This window comes from Stegodyphus dumicola, chromosome X2 (genome assembly GCF_044657685.1).
Source record: "Stegodyphus dumicola isolate Sdum_Otavi_A_Nest chromosome X2, ASM4465768v1".
Classification (NCBI taxonomy): domain Eukaryota; kingdom Metazoa; phylum Arthropoda; class Arachnida; order Araneae; family Eresidae; genus Stegodyphus; species Stegodyphus dumicola.
The window spans coordinates 125,285,487-125,302,646 of NC_140781.1; the positions used below are offsets into that span (position 1 = coordinate 125,285,487).

The 17,160-nt window shown below is 35.5% G+C and overlaps 1 protein-coding gene across 1 annotated transcript in view; it reads right to left on the bottom strand.

The window, feature by feature from the left end:
- The window catches only part of LOC118199884 (torsin-1A-like), a 28,770-nt gene extending 16,633 nt beyond the window's left edge, over positions 1-12,137 (bottom strand). Inside the window, exon 1 of the mRNA XM_085810033.1 lies at positions 11,838-12,137. Coding sequence (XP_085666159.1) covers positions 11,838-12,039 — 202 coding nt within the window. The 5' untranslated portion in view covers positions 12,040-12,137. The remainder of the gene's footprint in view (positions 1-11,837) is intronic.
- Positions 12,138-17,160: the final 5,023 nt, after the last annotated feature.

Genomic DNA, 17,160 nt, shown 5'->3' on the forward strand with positions numbered 1-17,160 from the left:
TTAGCTTTTAGTGGGACACATATGTCCCATCAGTAGTCAAAAGGTTAATTCAGCAAGACAATGATTTGAATATTCATTAATTCAACAAGAAAAGGATTTTAATATGCATATTTATACTATAATGTGAAATTTACATTTTGAAACACACAAGCTTTTATATAATTTAAATAAAAAATCAAATAATTTAATAAAACCTGGGAATAATTAGTAAATCTTCTATTTAAAAACTTCACAGTTACATATATTAATTTTAAAATTCAATTACAAAATGTCAGTACTTCCCAGATTATTTTCTCATTTAGATAACATCTCAAGTCAAAGTTCACCACAAGATGTTATAAGAAATTCTATAAAACAGAATGACTTTGGTTTTGGAAAAAAAGGGTATTTTAAGCACATCATTTCTAATGTGGTGCTGATTTATTTGGCTTCTGAATTACAGCATTCTCATAAAATAAATAAATAAATAATGTGTTTAGGGAGGAATAACTTTATATAATTTCTAAACATGAATTAACGATACAGCAAATGATTTCACAATGCACCAAAAGTTGTAAATTTTTTCCTCAACAGACCAAAAATACAGTCAATCGAATTCAAAATAGAAAAACATAAGATACATATACCATTAAACATTGCTTCATTAATTTTGACCAAAAGAAAAGGTTGATGGATCCTCATTTTCAAATTTAATACACATTTTCTGCACATATAAGCAGTAACTTTATTGCCACAATTTATAATACCGTAATAGTAAATCTAATCTTAAGCTATGAGCCAACGATAAGGAAAAATAGCTCATTATCCAATCGTAACTTGTAATTATTAAGCTAAGATATTTTTCGTGCTAAGAGACCGCAACTTTTCTCCTTGCTGAACAAAACATTAGGATATTGAATACTATGCAAGTACAGTGATTAAACGAAACTGTTTTCCCACCATTATTGAATGACTGTACATTTTGGATTTAGTTTTTGCTGATGGTGAAGTAAAAACCTTAAATGACAGTAAACAAATTTGATCTAAAAGTGTTTCACGCATTTTCAATTCGAGGTATAATAATAAATTATCAAATAAGGTGGTAAAGCATTTTTTAGGCCTGAACCTTGAGATAAATAGAGGGACCAACAAAACAAAATCTCCACTGATCCATTTGTCTTTGGAGGTTTAAGCTTAGATTTTAATAAGTGAGATCACAATAGAGCATGTGTGATGAAAGGCACTAACCATTATAAGATTAAATTATCATTATGTTGACTGGATGACAGTTTCTCCATGAGAAATAAGGAGCATTTTTGTGTTTGCAAGCTTCGGCAGTATTTTACAGAAAGATAAAATTTATCTGCATTATTACAAATCATTCCAAATTTAAATCATAGTGGATTACAGAATTTTTAATAAACAAAAAAGAAATAACTAAGGACTTTTTTCTGAAATGGACTGGATACTGTGAAGATGAGTTTTTGCCACATAATCCCAAGCTACAGAGGCATATAAAAATTCCAGTCAAGTATGGACGTCCTAGAAAATGAGTCTATGCTTCATGGAAAAATCACTGCAGCCACAGACTTATTTACAAATGTGCCACCTATAGGCTCAAGCCAATTACTGATTATGCTGTATTTCTTACAAAACTAAAAATAAGTAATAAAAGAAGGAATATGTAAGTTATGCAAACATTTATTAGAATCATACAAAATGCAATAAAAACTTCATTTCAAGAGAGTATAAAACTCCTATATTATAACATATTTACATAACATTTTTAACTAAATAAAAATCGCCGTTCCTTTCGCTCCCATTACACTTTTTTTATTCATTCTCAACAACAATTTTAATCACATCATCAAATAAAATAAAATTCACAAGGTCGGCCTCACTTGATATACTGCTGAATTGCTCAATTTACTTTCGAAGCTGCTTGAGCATAAGTATGTTTTGATTCATTTAAAGCATGAGAACCTACATTCTGAAGAATAATTGCTTACTACCAACAGTTTGCAAATTCTTAAAACTATGTCATTAGAAAAAATATCAAACAGATTCCGATCTTTAATCTAGTTGCACATATTGATAGTTAGATGTTTTTTTGTCTTCTTGTAGCAAATACTCTTCAAGGTGTACAATATCTTCATTTATTATTTAGTCAATTGTACAGAAATATTTAGCTGTCCTTGCATGGTATCTCTATACTTTTCAGCCATTATGGGTGCCACTTCTTTGTACATTGTAGACAAAATATAATTTGTTTTACCACTATTCAGTCTCTAATAATTGTTTAGATGATCCTTCAAGAATGGATCGAATCTGGCCACTAAAAAAATTCCCATTGTGACATGATTCAAGAACTTCATCAGAACCTCTCAAAGGAAAATTACAACTTGTTAGCTTTCTTACAATGACAACAATGCCTAGTAAAACTTCTGTCCAATAATGTTTTTCTTGAGCAATCTCTGCATTTAGTATATTGGTTAAATTCTTATAAGAAACCTTTGCCTTGAAAGCATTCGCTGAATTTTTGTGAGTTATAGATCATTTAGGGAATACTCAGATAACTGGCACTTGTCGAGGTTCCTGAAATCAGGTTCGGCAACTTAGGTGATAGGCTCCAAATAGCGGCAAGAGCGTTTAGGTTGCTAACTCAGATATTAACTAAGATAGGGAAGAGGAAAGTGATATTTTCTTTCTATATGTAGATACCTTGCTTTGGGTGTCGTGACTTTGCAGATAAATCTTTGATGATCACGAATTTGTCAGTAGATGTCTTGAATTCGCTATTTAATTATTTTCTAGATAACTTAATTACACTTGTAATTAGAATAAGATGATTTTATTTTTATACAAAAGTATTATATAAAAAATTAATTATTAGTATAAAATATTATTCTGATATTTTTCGATGTCAAGCATATTTCGCCGATTTCTTTATATAGAGGACTTCGTGGATAAAAAGTCCGGTATATCAGTAAAAAATCTAAACCATTAGCCAAAACATGAGCAAAAGTTTTATTTTTTCACAAAAAAAAAAAAAAAAGAATTAAAGTCGATTAAATTTGTATTTTCAAATCTTTGAATAAGATTTATATTTATAGATTTTTCAGACGTGTTACTCATCTTCATGTTCAATAGTAATGTAAACTCAAACTTTATACAAGTAGACCATAGAAATCTTTGCATCATTGTATTTGCAACAAATGCATAACTGAAATATAGGCTAATCTTTGGAATATGGTAACAGGTAGTTTGGCGACATTTTGGTAAGGCAATAAAGGTTACTAGCTAGGACTTTAGCAGTGTACATGGATAAAGTCAAGAGTGTGCACAATGCCATTTTTGTACAATTCTGGGATTTTTTTTAAGTGAAAATAGGTTGAAGTGTACATGGATACCGTGTATGTGCAATTCTTAAAAACGTGACAAGCAGTGGGCGATTCTGCACTTTCTTCCAATTTCGCACCTAATCTTCGTCATGATTAAGCACTTTTGTTCCATAAAAGTTCTAGCGTAAGCGTAATTCGACTAGCAGATTGTTCGAAAAAAATGTTGAGTAAAAAAAAAACATGCCTTTACTTCGTGAAAACAAAATGGCGTCCAAAAAAAAAAAAAAACTAGCAAGGTTGCTGTAGCAGGGTTCGTCGCCAAATTTTCCAAAAAAATCGCTAAGTTACCATAATCCGAAGATTAACCAAGTAGACTTAATGGTACCCCTTGTATTATGGCAAAGTTGTTTCATTTATCACCAAGTTGTTTCATTTATGGTAGCCTGAGTACTTGAATGTAATGGAAACCCTATTGTGATGTAATCAGGTGCATGATTCTGGGAAATTTTGAATCATGGGATGTTTTGCAAGTGCTTTTGTGGTATGTGTTGGTTTTATTGTTTAGACGGTAGAATGGCTGAATGTAGTAAGATTAATTTGAAGTTTCTGTACGATTTGGAACGAAAGAAAGGGAAAAGAGCATTAATTGAGTGGTGTGGTAAATGAAGGTTTACTTAGTAGCCATTATAAGTGTCCTGTATGTAGGAAGGATATGCATCTAGCCAAACGTAAAAACCATTTAAATGGATTTCTAGGAAGAAAGGTTCAGATCAATGCTGATATCCGGATTCGAGTTTAGATCATTATAGGAAGTTTTTGAATGCTGTTAAGGAATTTTGTGTGCTACAGACTAAAGACGAAGGAACTACTAAATAGGGTAAGTGGACATTTGCTTTTTGTCGTGCTAATGTATAACATGTTTTTCCTTTATGTTATTTTATTGTTTGGTTTAAAAGGTAGTTTATTGAGATTAGGTATTTTTTGTTTGCCTACATTGTAGAATTGACTGCTGCTTTGACTTTTTAAGTGAAAATATATCGATGTGTATATGGACAAAGTGAAGGGAGTGCGTAATGCAAGTTTGTGCAAGTCTTGGCTTTTTTTTTTTTAAGTGAAAATAGATGGATGTGTACATGGATAAAGTCAAGGGAGTGTGCAATGCCATTTTTGTGCAATTCGAGGATTTTTTTTTTAAAGTGAAAATAGGTCAACGTATACATGGATACTGAGTTTGTGCAATTTTTTGTCTTGTTATTTTAGCTTTGTCGCCGTTATGCAAGCCAAAATAATAAGTCAAAGAACTGCACAATCTCGGTATATGTGTACTGCCAAAAATCACCAAGGCATACCCTAAAATATACTTTTACCGGTTTACCTTCTCAATGCAAACGTTACACTTTGCCTTATGCGATTTTCACCCAGCAGAGCTTTTCCCCCCCAATATTGGGCTGAACAGGGAATTTTTGGCAAGCACCTTTTGATGCCATTCCAGTAAAAAATTTCTGCTGAAAAATGGTGGTTTTTCGTAATTTAAGATGTCGGAAAAAATTGCGCCAAGTGCCACTTATCTGAGGTTTTCCATCATTTGTGTGGTTCTATGCATTATTCAGGTTTTATGGATTTCCCAATTAATGAATCCTTTATCTGTGCAGAAGGATGTATCCACTTTGGGTAATAAAAAGGAAAGGCACACAGTAAATTCTACCATTTGTTTCAAAATAGATTATCCTTTGTCAGTTTGAAACTTGATCATTATGAAACTCTCTTTTGAAGACTGTTAAATTCAAAAGATATTTTTGATGTCCTGAATTCTGAAAATCTGAATCTGTATTTTGAGAAAAGCCATTTTGTGCAACAAAATCTACGAGTTCATCATTAACATTCCACTTTGTAGGATCTTTGTCAAACTTAAAAGACTGAGGTAATAATAACAATGATATTGGTAAATTTTTCTTCTCTTATTCATTATGGTTTTCCGCAGAATCTTCATCTTTATTCAAGGCCAAAAGAACATTCGTCTCCTTTGATGTACTCAGTACATTAACTTCGAATGCTTCAATTGGTGGTTGTGGAACATTCTTGGCATAATTTTTTTTTAGTTCTGTCAAAGATTTTCTTTTGTTTTCTATGCTTCTCCACTACACACTTTTTTTTTTTTTTTTTTTGGCATTCCCATCCACCTAAATACCACCCGCCATTTGTACATATAAGATCTACCAGGTAGGGAAAAGAAAAATGACAACAAACCATGAACAACAAAACTGAATTGAATAAATTTGAGAGAAATAAAAGTTGATAATAAAAAATGCTGCAAAAAACTCCGGTTAAAGTATAGTTTAGGGTACCCCTTGGCGAAACTTGGCAATTTTTGGCAGTAAATGGATACTCGTTATTTTGGCTTGCGAAGCGGCGATTTTAGCGCCAAAAATCGCCGCTACGCAAAGCCAAAATAACAAGACAAACAATTGCACAAACTCGGTATTCATGTACACATCGACTTATTTTCACTTAAAAAAAAATCCCTGAATTGCACAAAAATGGCATTGCGCATTCCTTTGACTTTATCCATGTATACGTCAACCTATTTTCACTTAAAAAAAATCCCCGAATTGCACAAAAATGGTATGGCGCACTCTTTTAACTTTATCCATGTACACGTCGACCTATTTTCACTTAAAAAAATCCCAGAATTACACAAACTTGCATTGCGCACTCCCTTTGCTTTCTCCATGTACACATCGATATACAGTCAAAAGTCGTTAATTCGGACACCCATAATCCGGAATGATCTAGAATCCAAACCTCAAAGCTACAAACTTTCTGCGCATGCATCCAGCTGACGCATGCGTGTAAGACCTTTACGGCTGCAAATATGCGTGTGCGCATGCCCAAAATACGTTTACGCTTGAGCATTTAATGTATAATTGACGGTATAAGCTAAGCTAAAATTATCTAATTCAGTTAATGTTGCAGATTGCGTTGTTCCTTAATCTACGAATTGGATCCGGATTATTATATTTTGCAGACTGTTAGAGCAATTTTATAAAAGTAAGCATGAACTTTCGATTATGTCAAATAGAATTTCCGATACAGTCAAAAGTCGTTAATTCGAACACCCATAATTCGGAACGATCTATAATCCGGACCTCAAAACTAAAAACTTTCTGCGCATGCACCGCGTTGACACATGCGCATAGGCCTTTACGTGTGCGCGTAAGACCTTTTACGACTGCGCATATGAGTGTGCGCAAGTGCAGAATACGTTTTCACGTGCGCGTTTTATGTATAATGGACATATAAGCTAAAATTATCTAATTATCTATTTCAGTTAATGTTGATGATTGCGTTGTTCCTTAATTTTTGAATTGGATTTGGCTTATTATTTTTTGCAAACTGTAAGAGCAATTTTATAAAAGTAAGCTTAAACTTTTCGATTATATCAAATAGAATTTCCGAGATATATTTGTTAATATGTAAAGGATCTAAAGCGAAAGTATGTTTTGAAATCCGAAATCTGTTTATCAATTTCACGCTGCTCGGCGGGGGCGTAATGAATTGGAAGTTGATCTGTCAGCACTATCCTTATCTTCAGCTCAGATGTTTTTATTTTATTTGGCTTATAATTCCTTACCAAATGTAGTTTATCATCTCGATATGCTCCATCTTTGATATGATTTAAAACAAGTTCCTCGTCATTATAATTAATTCGCTTCCGATAGCGAAGAAAAGTGACAGAAGTTATTTTAAACGAAAAAATTTCGATTGACAAATTAGTCGGTGTTCTTGACACATCAATTATAGGACTTGAACAGCGGAACTTTGTAACTGAACAAGAAATTATGTCTGTTTAATAGAATTAAAGAGAAAGTATTATCACATGAAACGAAGCAAAACTTAAACAACTTACATTGAAAGAAATGTTTAATAAAGTAAACAAATAAATATTAAGCTTTTTCTTTCTGCAAATTTTGATACCCTTTAGATCATAATTGTTCTTTATTTCATAAATTACAGTTTCATATTTTTAATTTTAGAATTTCTGCATGCCATCTTACGAGATTTAAACTGATGATCTATAATCCGGAAAAATCGATAATCCGGAATCGCCGAAGTCCCGACGAGTCCGGATTAACGACTTTTGACTGTATATATTTACTAATATGTAAAGGATCTACAAAGCAAAAGTATGTTTCGAAGTCCATTAAACAAAAAGTGGAATTGCTGCAAAAAATGCATAAAGGCATATCCTTTGTTTATCTAACCATTCCGAAATCTGTTTATCAATTTCACGCTGCTCTGCGGCCGGGGGGGGAGACGGCGCAGCGCGCAATGAATTGGAAGTTGGTCCATCAACACTATCCTTATCTTCAGGGCAGATGTTTTTATTTTATTTGGCTTATAATTCCTTACTAAATGAAGTATTTCATCTTGATGTACTCCGTCTTTGATATGATTTAAATCAAATTCCTCGCCATTATAATTCGCTTTCGATAGTGAAGAAAGTGACACAGAGGTTATTGAAAACGATAAAATTTCAATTGACAAATTAGTCGGTATTGTCGACACAGCAATTATAGAACTTTGTAAACAGCGGAACTTTGTACCTGAACAAGAAATTATGTCTGTTTATTGAATTAAAGAGAAAGTATTATCACATAAAATGAAGCAACTTAAACAACTTACATTGAAAGAATTGTTTAATAAAGTAAACAAATAAATATTAAGCTTTTTTTTTTTTTTTTTTTTTTTATATATATAAATTTTGATACCCTTTAGATCATAATTGCTCTTTATTTCATAAATTACGGTTTCATATTTTAAATTTTATAATTTCTGCATGCCATCTTACTAGATTTAAACTGATGATCTATAATCCGGAAAAATCGATAATCCGGAATCGCCAAAGCCCCAACGAGTCCGGATTAACGACTTTTGACTGTATTTTCACTTAAAAAGTCAAAGGAGCACCAAATTCTACAATACAGGCAAACAAGAAATGCATAGTCTCAATAAAATACATTTTAAACCAAACAATAAAATAACAAAAAAAAGGAAAATCATGTTATACATTTAAGCATTTAAGCACTACCAAAAGCAAATATTCACTTACTATGATTTTTGAGTTCGCTTTGTACACCTAGAGCCACGTAAAAATCAAAATATCAATCATACTCAAATGACTTTTTTCAAACCAGGTACTCTATCTGATCGAATGCTTCGCATACTGACCATCTGAACCTTTCTTCCTACAAACCCATTCAAATCCATCTAAACGTTTTTTTACATTCGACTAGAAGCATATCCTTCCTACATACATGACACTTATAATGGCTACTAAGTAAACCTTCATTTACACACCAGTCAATTAATGCTCTTTTCCCCTTTCACTTCAAATCATACAGAAACTTCAAATTAATCTTACTACATTCGGCCATTCTACCGTCTAAAGAATCAAACCAACACACACCACAAAAACGCTTTCAAAACATCCCATGATTCAAAATTTCCCAGAATCATGCACCCGATTACGTCACAATAGGGTTTCCATAACATTCAACTACTGAGGCTACCATAAATGAAACAACAACTTGGCGATAAATCAAACAACAATTTCGCCATAATACAAGGGGTACCTTAAAGCCTACTCTACCCAAAACTCCTCCCAAACATTACTTCTAATTATTGTAATGCCGTCAAACCAGTATACCGGTTAGCGTCGCTAACTGCCATGCTAAAGGGCCCAGGTTCGAATCACGAAGAAGGCACGGATATTTGTAAATGTATAGTATCCATGCGGCATGAGGACACTAAATATGCGGCAAGCCAAAAGTCCTCTCGAGAGGTTGTGGTAGGGGAATAGGGGTGGGAGACCTTTAGACCCCTCACCCCGGGATGCTCTCCATCAAAATGGGGGGTAGAACTGAGCTAAATCAGACAATCTCCTGTAAGGTACTCAAGGCTGTTGCCAACAACAGGCATAAACTTGCGCTCCTAGCCACGAGGAGTTTTGTGGAATTGGGCTGACTAAAAATCAGATGAGTGAGCATTAGCAACAATAATTCTGATACTATAATGTTGAAGCATAATAAGTTCATGTATTTAGCAGAAAAGAATTAATGTATAAATATGCAAAATATCTTTTGAATCAACATTTCATTCGTTACCATTTAAAATAAAAAATAAGCAAATTAAAAGTACTTACAAGCAAGTTCAAATAATCAATTAATTTGGCCTGTATAGGCTGTGGTAAGCACTATTTATATTATGGATCACTGTATACTGTACTTTTGAACTGCACATGAAGATTTGAGGACATTTATTTAAATATAAATCCTGCGAACGGTATTGCGGAACAAGACGGTTGGCACTGCCTTTTGGCTGTCATGTATGCTTCAATGTGATGTAGAAAAGAGACAACCAGCGCTGTTGCCGCACTCTACCATTACCAAGACAAGAGATAAGAAATTGGACGAAGCTGATACTCTTAAGTTTAGTGACCATGGATCGAAAATTTGGCATCTTATAGCTAGCCTATTTTGAAATCAACCACTGGCTGCTCCATTTTATAGCATAAAATACAACAGAATTTCTCCATTACTTTTTTGAAATGACCACAGAATGTCAGCTTTATGTCAAGAGCGAATCCAAGCTATGGTATTTTGTTCCCATGAAATCAGCTTTGTTCAAAGGTCATCTGCCGTTCTAATAGGCATTCCTTTTTGGAATATAACCTTGTTAGATTTTTGCCTCTTCACCAAGGAACGTCATGTTGTATACTACTTTTCCAACAGTTTGAAGTAGTTTTGGAGTTTGTATCTAATGATATTGATGTTAGCTTCCTTGCATAATAATGCAAACTGAATACTAGGGCCATAAAGGAAATTGTATGCATATAAATTGCAAAGTACTGGGCCTAGCACTTTGCCTTAAAGGACCTTGCATTTATTTGCTCTATGGGAGACATTTCAGAGTTGACGCATATGCAGAATTTGTGATTATGTAGGAAAACACAACCAAAAGGATGATGTAATCTGGAAATCTAACTTCTATGAACTTGCTGTGCCACTCCAGTCAAACATATTTACTGAAATGTTTGTACTGTGAGAACTGGGGTAAAAGTATATTTTAGGGTACCCCTTGGCAAAACTTGGCAATTTTTGGCAGTACATGGATTTATTATTTGACTTATTATTATGATTTGCATAACGGCGATTTTTGCGCCAAAAAATCATCGCTACACAAAGCCAACATAACAAGACAAAGAATTGCACAAACTCGGTATCCATGTACACATCAACCTATTATCACTTTAAAAAAAATCCCCAAATTGCACAAAAATGGCATTGCGCCCTCCCTTGACTTTATCCACGTACCCGTCGACTTCATTTTCCCTTAAAAAAATTCAAGAATTGCACAAACTTGCATTGCGCACTCCCTTGACTTTGTCGATGTACACATCGATCTATATTCAGTTAAAACGTCAAAGGAGCACTCAATTCTACAATGCAAGCAAACAAAAAAATGCATAATCTCAATAAACTACATTTTAAACAAACAATAAAATAACATAAAAAAGGAAAAACATGTTATACATTTAAGCACTGCAAAAAGCAAATATACACTTACCCTATTTAGAAGTTCTTCGTCTTTAGTCTGTGGCATACGAAATTCCTTAACAGCATCCAAAAACTTCCTAAAATTATCTGAACTCGAATCCTTATATCGGCGTCTCTATATCTGAACCTTTCTTCCTACAAACCTATTTAAATCCATTTAACCGGTTTTTTCATTCGACTAGACGCATAGCCTTCCTACATACAGGACACTCATAATGGCTACTAAGTAAACCTTCATTTACCACACCAGTCAATTAATGCTCTTTTCCCTTTCTTTCGTTCCAAATCGTACAGAAACTTCAAATTAATCTTACTACATTCAGCCATTCTACCGTCTAAACAATAAAACCAACACACACCACAAAAGCACTTACAAAACATCCCATAATTCAAAATTTCCCAGAATCATGCAACCGATTACGTCACAATAGGGTTTCCATAACATTCAACTACTGAGGCTACCATAAATGAAACAACAATTTGGCAATAAATGAAACAACAACTTTGCCATAATACAAGGGGTACCTTAAAGTCTACTCTAACCAGAACTGGCTATCTTTGTTTGGCTTTGGAAAAGTGATAATTAGAGCGTTCTTCAACTTTTCAGGGAAAACTTGCGCTGTTAGCCGGAATTAATAATTTTAATCAGATTGATGATTATATTACATGGGGTTTGTGCAGATGCTTTGTTGCTTATTGGATCTAGGCTTTTCATTTTTCTGTTCTTTTGTTTTTTGATGATACTTTAGATTTGCGTAGGAGCTGCAACAGCAGAATTTCTTGGCATTCAGAAATCATGAATGAATGTATTGACTCTGCTCTGCAATAAAAAATATTGTACCGGCATACTAAAAAAGGGGGTTAAAAGAGTTGATTAATGATGACAATATCTGCATCTCACCATCAGAATTTAAATGCACCCAATAATCATCACAGCCTTCAGACATAAAACAAATATACGGCCATTTAGCACATACTATAGACATTAGAGCACCAGGTCCACCAAAAAAATCCAAAGCAACCATTACTGTTCCAAAGCACGAAATTACTGGGAAGCTAATAATCATATAAAGTATACTAATTCGCACACATGTGGTATACATGCTTTCATGACAAATTTTAATTACGAGAACAGCGGTATGTGATTGGTTTTTCCGTGCATCAAGTTAAACTTGTTTACGTTTTCGCTTGCGCATGCGTGGCTTAAAAAAAAAAAGCAAGCGACAGGTAAAGTCTTCTAACACAGAGCTAAAATCCTGCAAAACCTATGAAGAGACTTTTTCAATATATGGGTCTACAAACATTGCAGATCTGTAAGTGTAAAGCTCTTCTTCAGACACTACGAATCAGGAAAGATAATTGCGGTAAGAGACTCTAACTATTTTCTCCGAGCAATGGCTTGAAGCCCCAGAGAACTGACAAAAGAAGCAAAAGCTTTAAAATTAAAATTTGGTAAAGAAGAAAGATATTAATCTAGGTTAGCATCAAAGAACTTCTCTAATTAGTGGTTCAAAATACCATATCAAATTCTACATCTTATCTTTCAATTTTATGCAACATAGTAAAAGAAGTTCAGTTGAGAGCGTTATGGTATTCAATTTCAGTGAGGATTCCGAGGATGGACGCCGAGGAGGAAGATCGCTCATGTAACGAGCTAACGCCAAATCAGCCTAATTCGCAGGAATTTAGCGATTTATCGCAGCAAAATGTTCAAAACGCACTCATGGCTACTTCGACTGTGCAATTGTGTACGCCTGAGGTAATCCCACAGATGATATTGAACCTGACAACCGCACGAAATGGATTATAGATTTTTTACAGACTGAAAGCTCAAGTTTGAAGCCATTCAATCACAAAAGATGTTCTTAAAAAGAACAGGAGCACCTTTGGATACCACCGGATACCAGCAACTGGACAGCGCCGGTAAGACACTTTTTCATCGTATTAATGAACTTGCCAGCAAACTAAAACTCCACATTTTCCAACTCCCTGCCACCTTATAAGAATTCAAGCAGATTATCGAGAATGAAAATCTGTCCAAAATGGCAGCTGAAAAGGAAGCTCTTTTCCGTAAGGAAGAACTCAAAGCCAGCAAAGACAAATTAAAACCTGTTTCACGCACGTGAAGAAGCAGGCTGAGAAACCAGTTTCCTCTGCCCCAGCTCAAGCAGCCATTACTGCCTCTGGTAGAAAGAGAAAGACTGCGAGCGTCGATTCGGAGGGCTTTATTACCCCGCATACCGCAAACAGGGAAGAGCATTTGTAATAATCCCCATTGATGACTATGTTAAAACTTCAAATTCAGCAGATGAAATTTCAAATGTAAAGAAAGTTGCTACTTTCTTTAATACTTCTATAAGTATTAAATAAGTAGGAACGCATAAAAGAGTCCCTCTTGGACATCGGTCGTAGTTCCTCCGAGGCTAGTGCAACGACCATCCCTCTTAGGAACGGGGGCACTTCAGTATAAGAAACAAGTTCGCAGCAGTCACAGTGCGCCCCCCCCCTTTCCACAGCAACCCTCTATTCCGGCTATTCATGTTAAAAGTAGCAAACAGTGGAAAACGCAGATGACTTTCCTGCGAGAGATTGCCCCAAATATTAAGTGCATTCTCACTGGACCTTTTCTAAAATTATTTGTTCAAACCGAACTAGAGTTTAGGGAGGTTACACGATGGATGCGTCAGGCAGGCATCCAATTTAAGACTTTTGATCTAAAACAGGACAGGCCTATAAAAATTGTCATTAGCCTTTTAACTGTCATGCCCGAGATAATCTCGGGTACAGCACTGGTGTTCGAAAATATCACGCCCGAGTATTACTCAGGATATTTTTATTTATTTATTATTTTTTTTTTGAGTGCATCGTATTGTTATACCCGAATATATATCGGGAGACGTTTATTTCGGCTTCATCTCTTTGTCAAACCCGTCTGTATCTCGGGAAAAGTTAATGTGCGCTCAGTTCAATAGATGACAGCACTTTACTGAAGATTTCAAAGGTTAGAGGTTATTTGGTTCAAAGTGCATGGGGTCTTTTTGTTGTAAAATAGCCTCCAGTTCTTTGAAACGTTATATAGATGATTTAGATTCTTCAACCGAAGGTGAAAGATGTGTGTTTGATGAGCAGTATTCATGATACTTCCATGGTCAGCCTCAAAAATAAAAAATGGAGATATACTCAAGCCGGAGATTCTTTCTAATTACGGTCTAACTATGGGTGGTGTAGATCGCTGTGATCAGGAAATATCCTTTCATCCAACAATCCGAAAACGTCAGAAAAAATATTATAAATAAGATATTTTTACATTTAATAGACAAGGTACTCTGGAACTCATATTTGCTCTATAAAAATGTAGTTGGGAAACGTATTACATTTTTAGAATTTCGAATCCAAGTTGTAGAAGAGCTTTTACATAAATATGATGATGCAGCTTCTGAACAAAAGAATGTTGGCAGACCACCTACAATAGATAACCCTGCCCGTCTTACTGAACGACATTTTATATCCCATTTTCCTCTTACTCCTGCGAAACGTGAGCCTACAAGACAGTGCAAAGTGTGTTGTTCGAAAAAGGATAAAAATGGGGAAAAGATAAGGAAGGAATCACGATTCTGGTGTAGTGATTGTGGAGTTGGTTTGTGCTTGGAAAAGTGTTTCCAGTTGTACCACACAAGACTGAATTACTGAACTACTAATAGGTATTCACTTATATTTATTTATGTTTTAGAAATTAATTAATTTTTTTCATTTTTAGAAAATAATGCTCCACTAGAAGCGAACTTTGCAACTGCCATGTTGAGTGGCAGCCGCCTCAAACAAATATGCAGTGGCTACAAAACTTTAAAAATTTTACCAATGTACGTCAAAATATCAATTTTTAACTACTAAAGTATATTTTATTTTGTACTAAACATTTGGTTTTTGCAATAAAAAAAATTTGACAATTTGTGTACCCAAATCATCAAAATAACTTGACAGTTAAAGGGTTAGAGACCTCCCTAAAGAAACTGAACTCGAGGACGTAAAAAATGAAGTGGAATCCTGGGGTTTTCAAGTGCATAGATGCGCTCGGTTGACTAAGCCGCGCACTAGACACCATATGCAACTTGTTTATATACAAGTCCGACCTCATCTCTTCCTTGACCAACTGTATAGCATTACCGATATATAGAGAGCTGAGGTCAAGTTTGAGGCTTACAGAGGCCGTAAAGGCCTGACTCAATGCTTTAGGTGCCAAGGATTTTTTCATTCTTCTGAAACTTGCACCTTTAACATCTGTTGTGTGAAATGCGCTGGACAGCACTGGACAAAAGATTGCACTTTAAGTGACGATCAACCTGCTTGCTGTTGCAAATGTGGAGTTCTCATCCAGCATCATTTAAATCTTGTCCTCGTTACTCAAGTAACAACAAAAAGAGCAATACAAACAAGCTCCTAGGGCAGACCACGAAAACCACAGAAAAAGCTATACAACAAGCCCCTGTGTCTGCTCCACCAAGCACAAACTCGTTGTCTTATGCAGCGACCCAAGGTAAAGGATCTACGGACCCTCGACCCAAAAACAAGGGTCCAAATCCGGCAGCTACGGCGAATGTGCCTCAAGTAGCGCCCCCCGGTTACTCAAGTAGAAAGTGGAGACTCTGAGGTTGTTTTCTCCTCTACTTTAAAATACCTTATTGAAATCTCTCGTGACCCAGCGGTAGATAGGCATATTCTACTGCAAGCCTTTCAAAGGGCCCCGCCAAAGCTTAGACAAACAGACGCTCTTGCGAGGGCCTTCCTAATTTATGAAAGCTATGTTATGCTTTCAAATTAGGATTATTCGTCTACTTTAGACCCGTGTTTTCGGTTTTTCAGAGCTGTAATCTTTTTATAGCGGCCTTAAATTCAATTGTCAAAACAGGCAAAGTTCTATTACCAACAGAGAACTTACCATGTGTACATGGAATGCAAACGGCCTCATCAATAAGATCGATGAGGTAAAGACTTTATTGCAGAGCACGATCTTGACTTGAAATTAGTCCAAGAGGCTCACTTAACCCCAGCGACCTGTATCTATGTGAAGCTTTCGATTAAGCATCACATGATACCCCCTGATTCAAGTATCTTGGAAGCGACAATTATCAAAATTTCCCTCCAAAATTCTCCCCCACTAACAGTCATTTCGGCATACTTCTCTACTTTCAGCTGCACGTGGAAGAAGTACTTTTCCTGAAAGTGATTTTGATAAACTTTTAGCAATATCAAATCACGTACTTATTGCCGGCGATCTAAATTCACGTCATACCGCTTGGTTTTGCTCTAACAAAAACAAGTTTGGCATAAGTCTAAATTCATGGTGCCAGAGTAACCATGTACAGATCATAGCTCCTACTCTCCCGACTTACTACCCTGTTAGAGGGTCCCCTGCAGTTCTTGATTTGGCTGCCTTTTATAATGTCAGTTTTAGGCATGAAATAAAAGTGATTCAAGACCTTGATTCTGATCACTATCCAGTTTTGATTACCTTAGATGTTCAAAATCGTTACTCAAAATTACAGGAGAAATTCTCTAAAAATTGGGACGATTTTAGATTTATCTTGGAACGTACTGCTACTCCCCCTATCAAAATTTCCAGCAATTCGGACTTTGACAGGTGCTTACAAAATTTGGAGTCCATACTCAAAGAAGCGAGAGCTGAGGCTTTAAAACTTATTTTCGATCCGGGTGTCAGACCTGAGACTAAATCCAAAATTAAGCAGCGAAACGTTTTGCGAAAACTTTGGCAAAGGTCGCACGATTCCAGCATCCGCTCCCAACTTCGCAAAATACAGAACGAGATAAGGAATGAAACCCTTCTTTTTAAACAGATGGAGTGTAAACACTACATTGAGTCCTTAACGACTGAAGATAATTCGATTTGGCGTGCCACCGCCCGAATACGCACACAATCTAGACACATTCGCCCCTTCAAACGGCCGATGACGCACAGATGGCTTACACAGACACGGAAAAGGCTGAAGTTTTAGCCAACAGCCTTGCAACACAATTCACTCCAAATAACGACGCCTACTGTAACCGTCCGGTTGCATAGGTCCCGATGCTATTTGCACCAGCGGTGCGATTATCCGCTTAAGCTATTCGTACCCACATTAACCACGCATACGCATTGAACTGTCAGATCCGTAACGGATTCTGCGTACGCGAACTGCCTAAGTGTTGCAGTGAATCTTTTTTTAAAA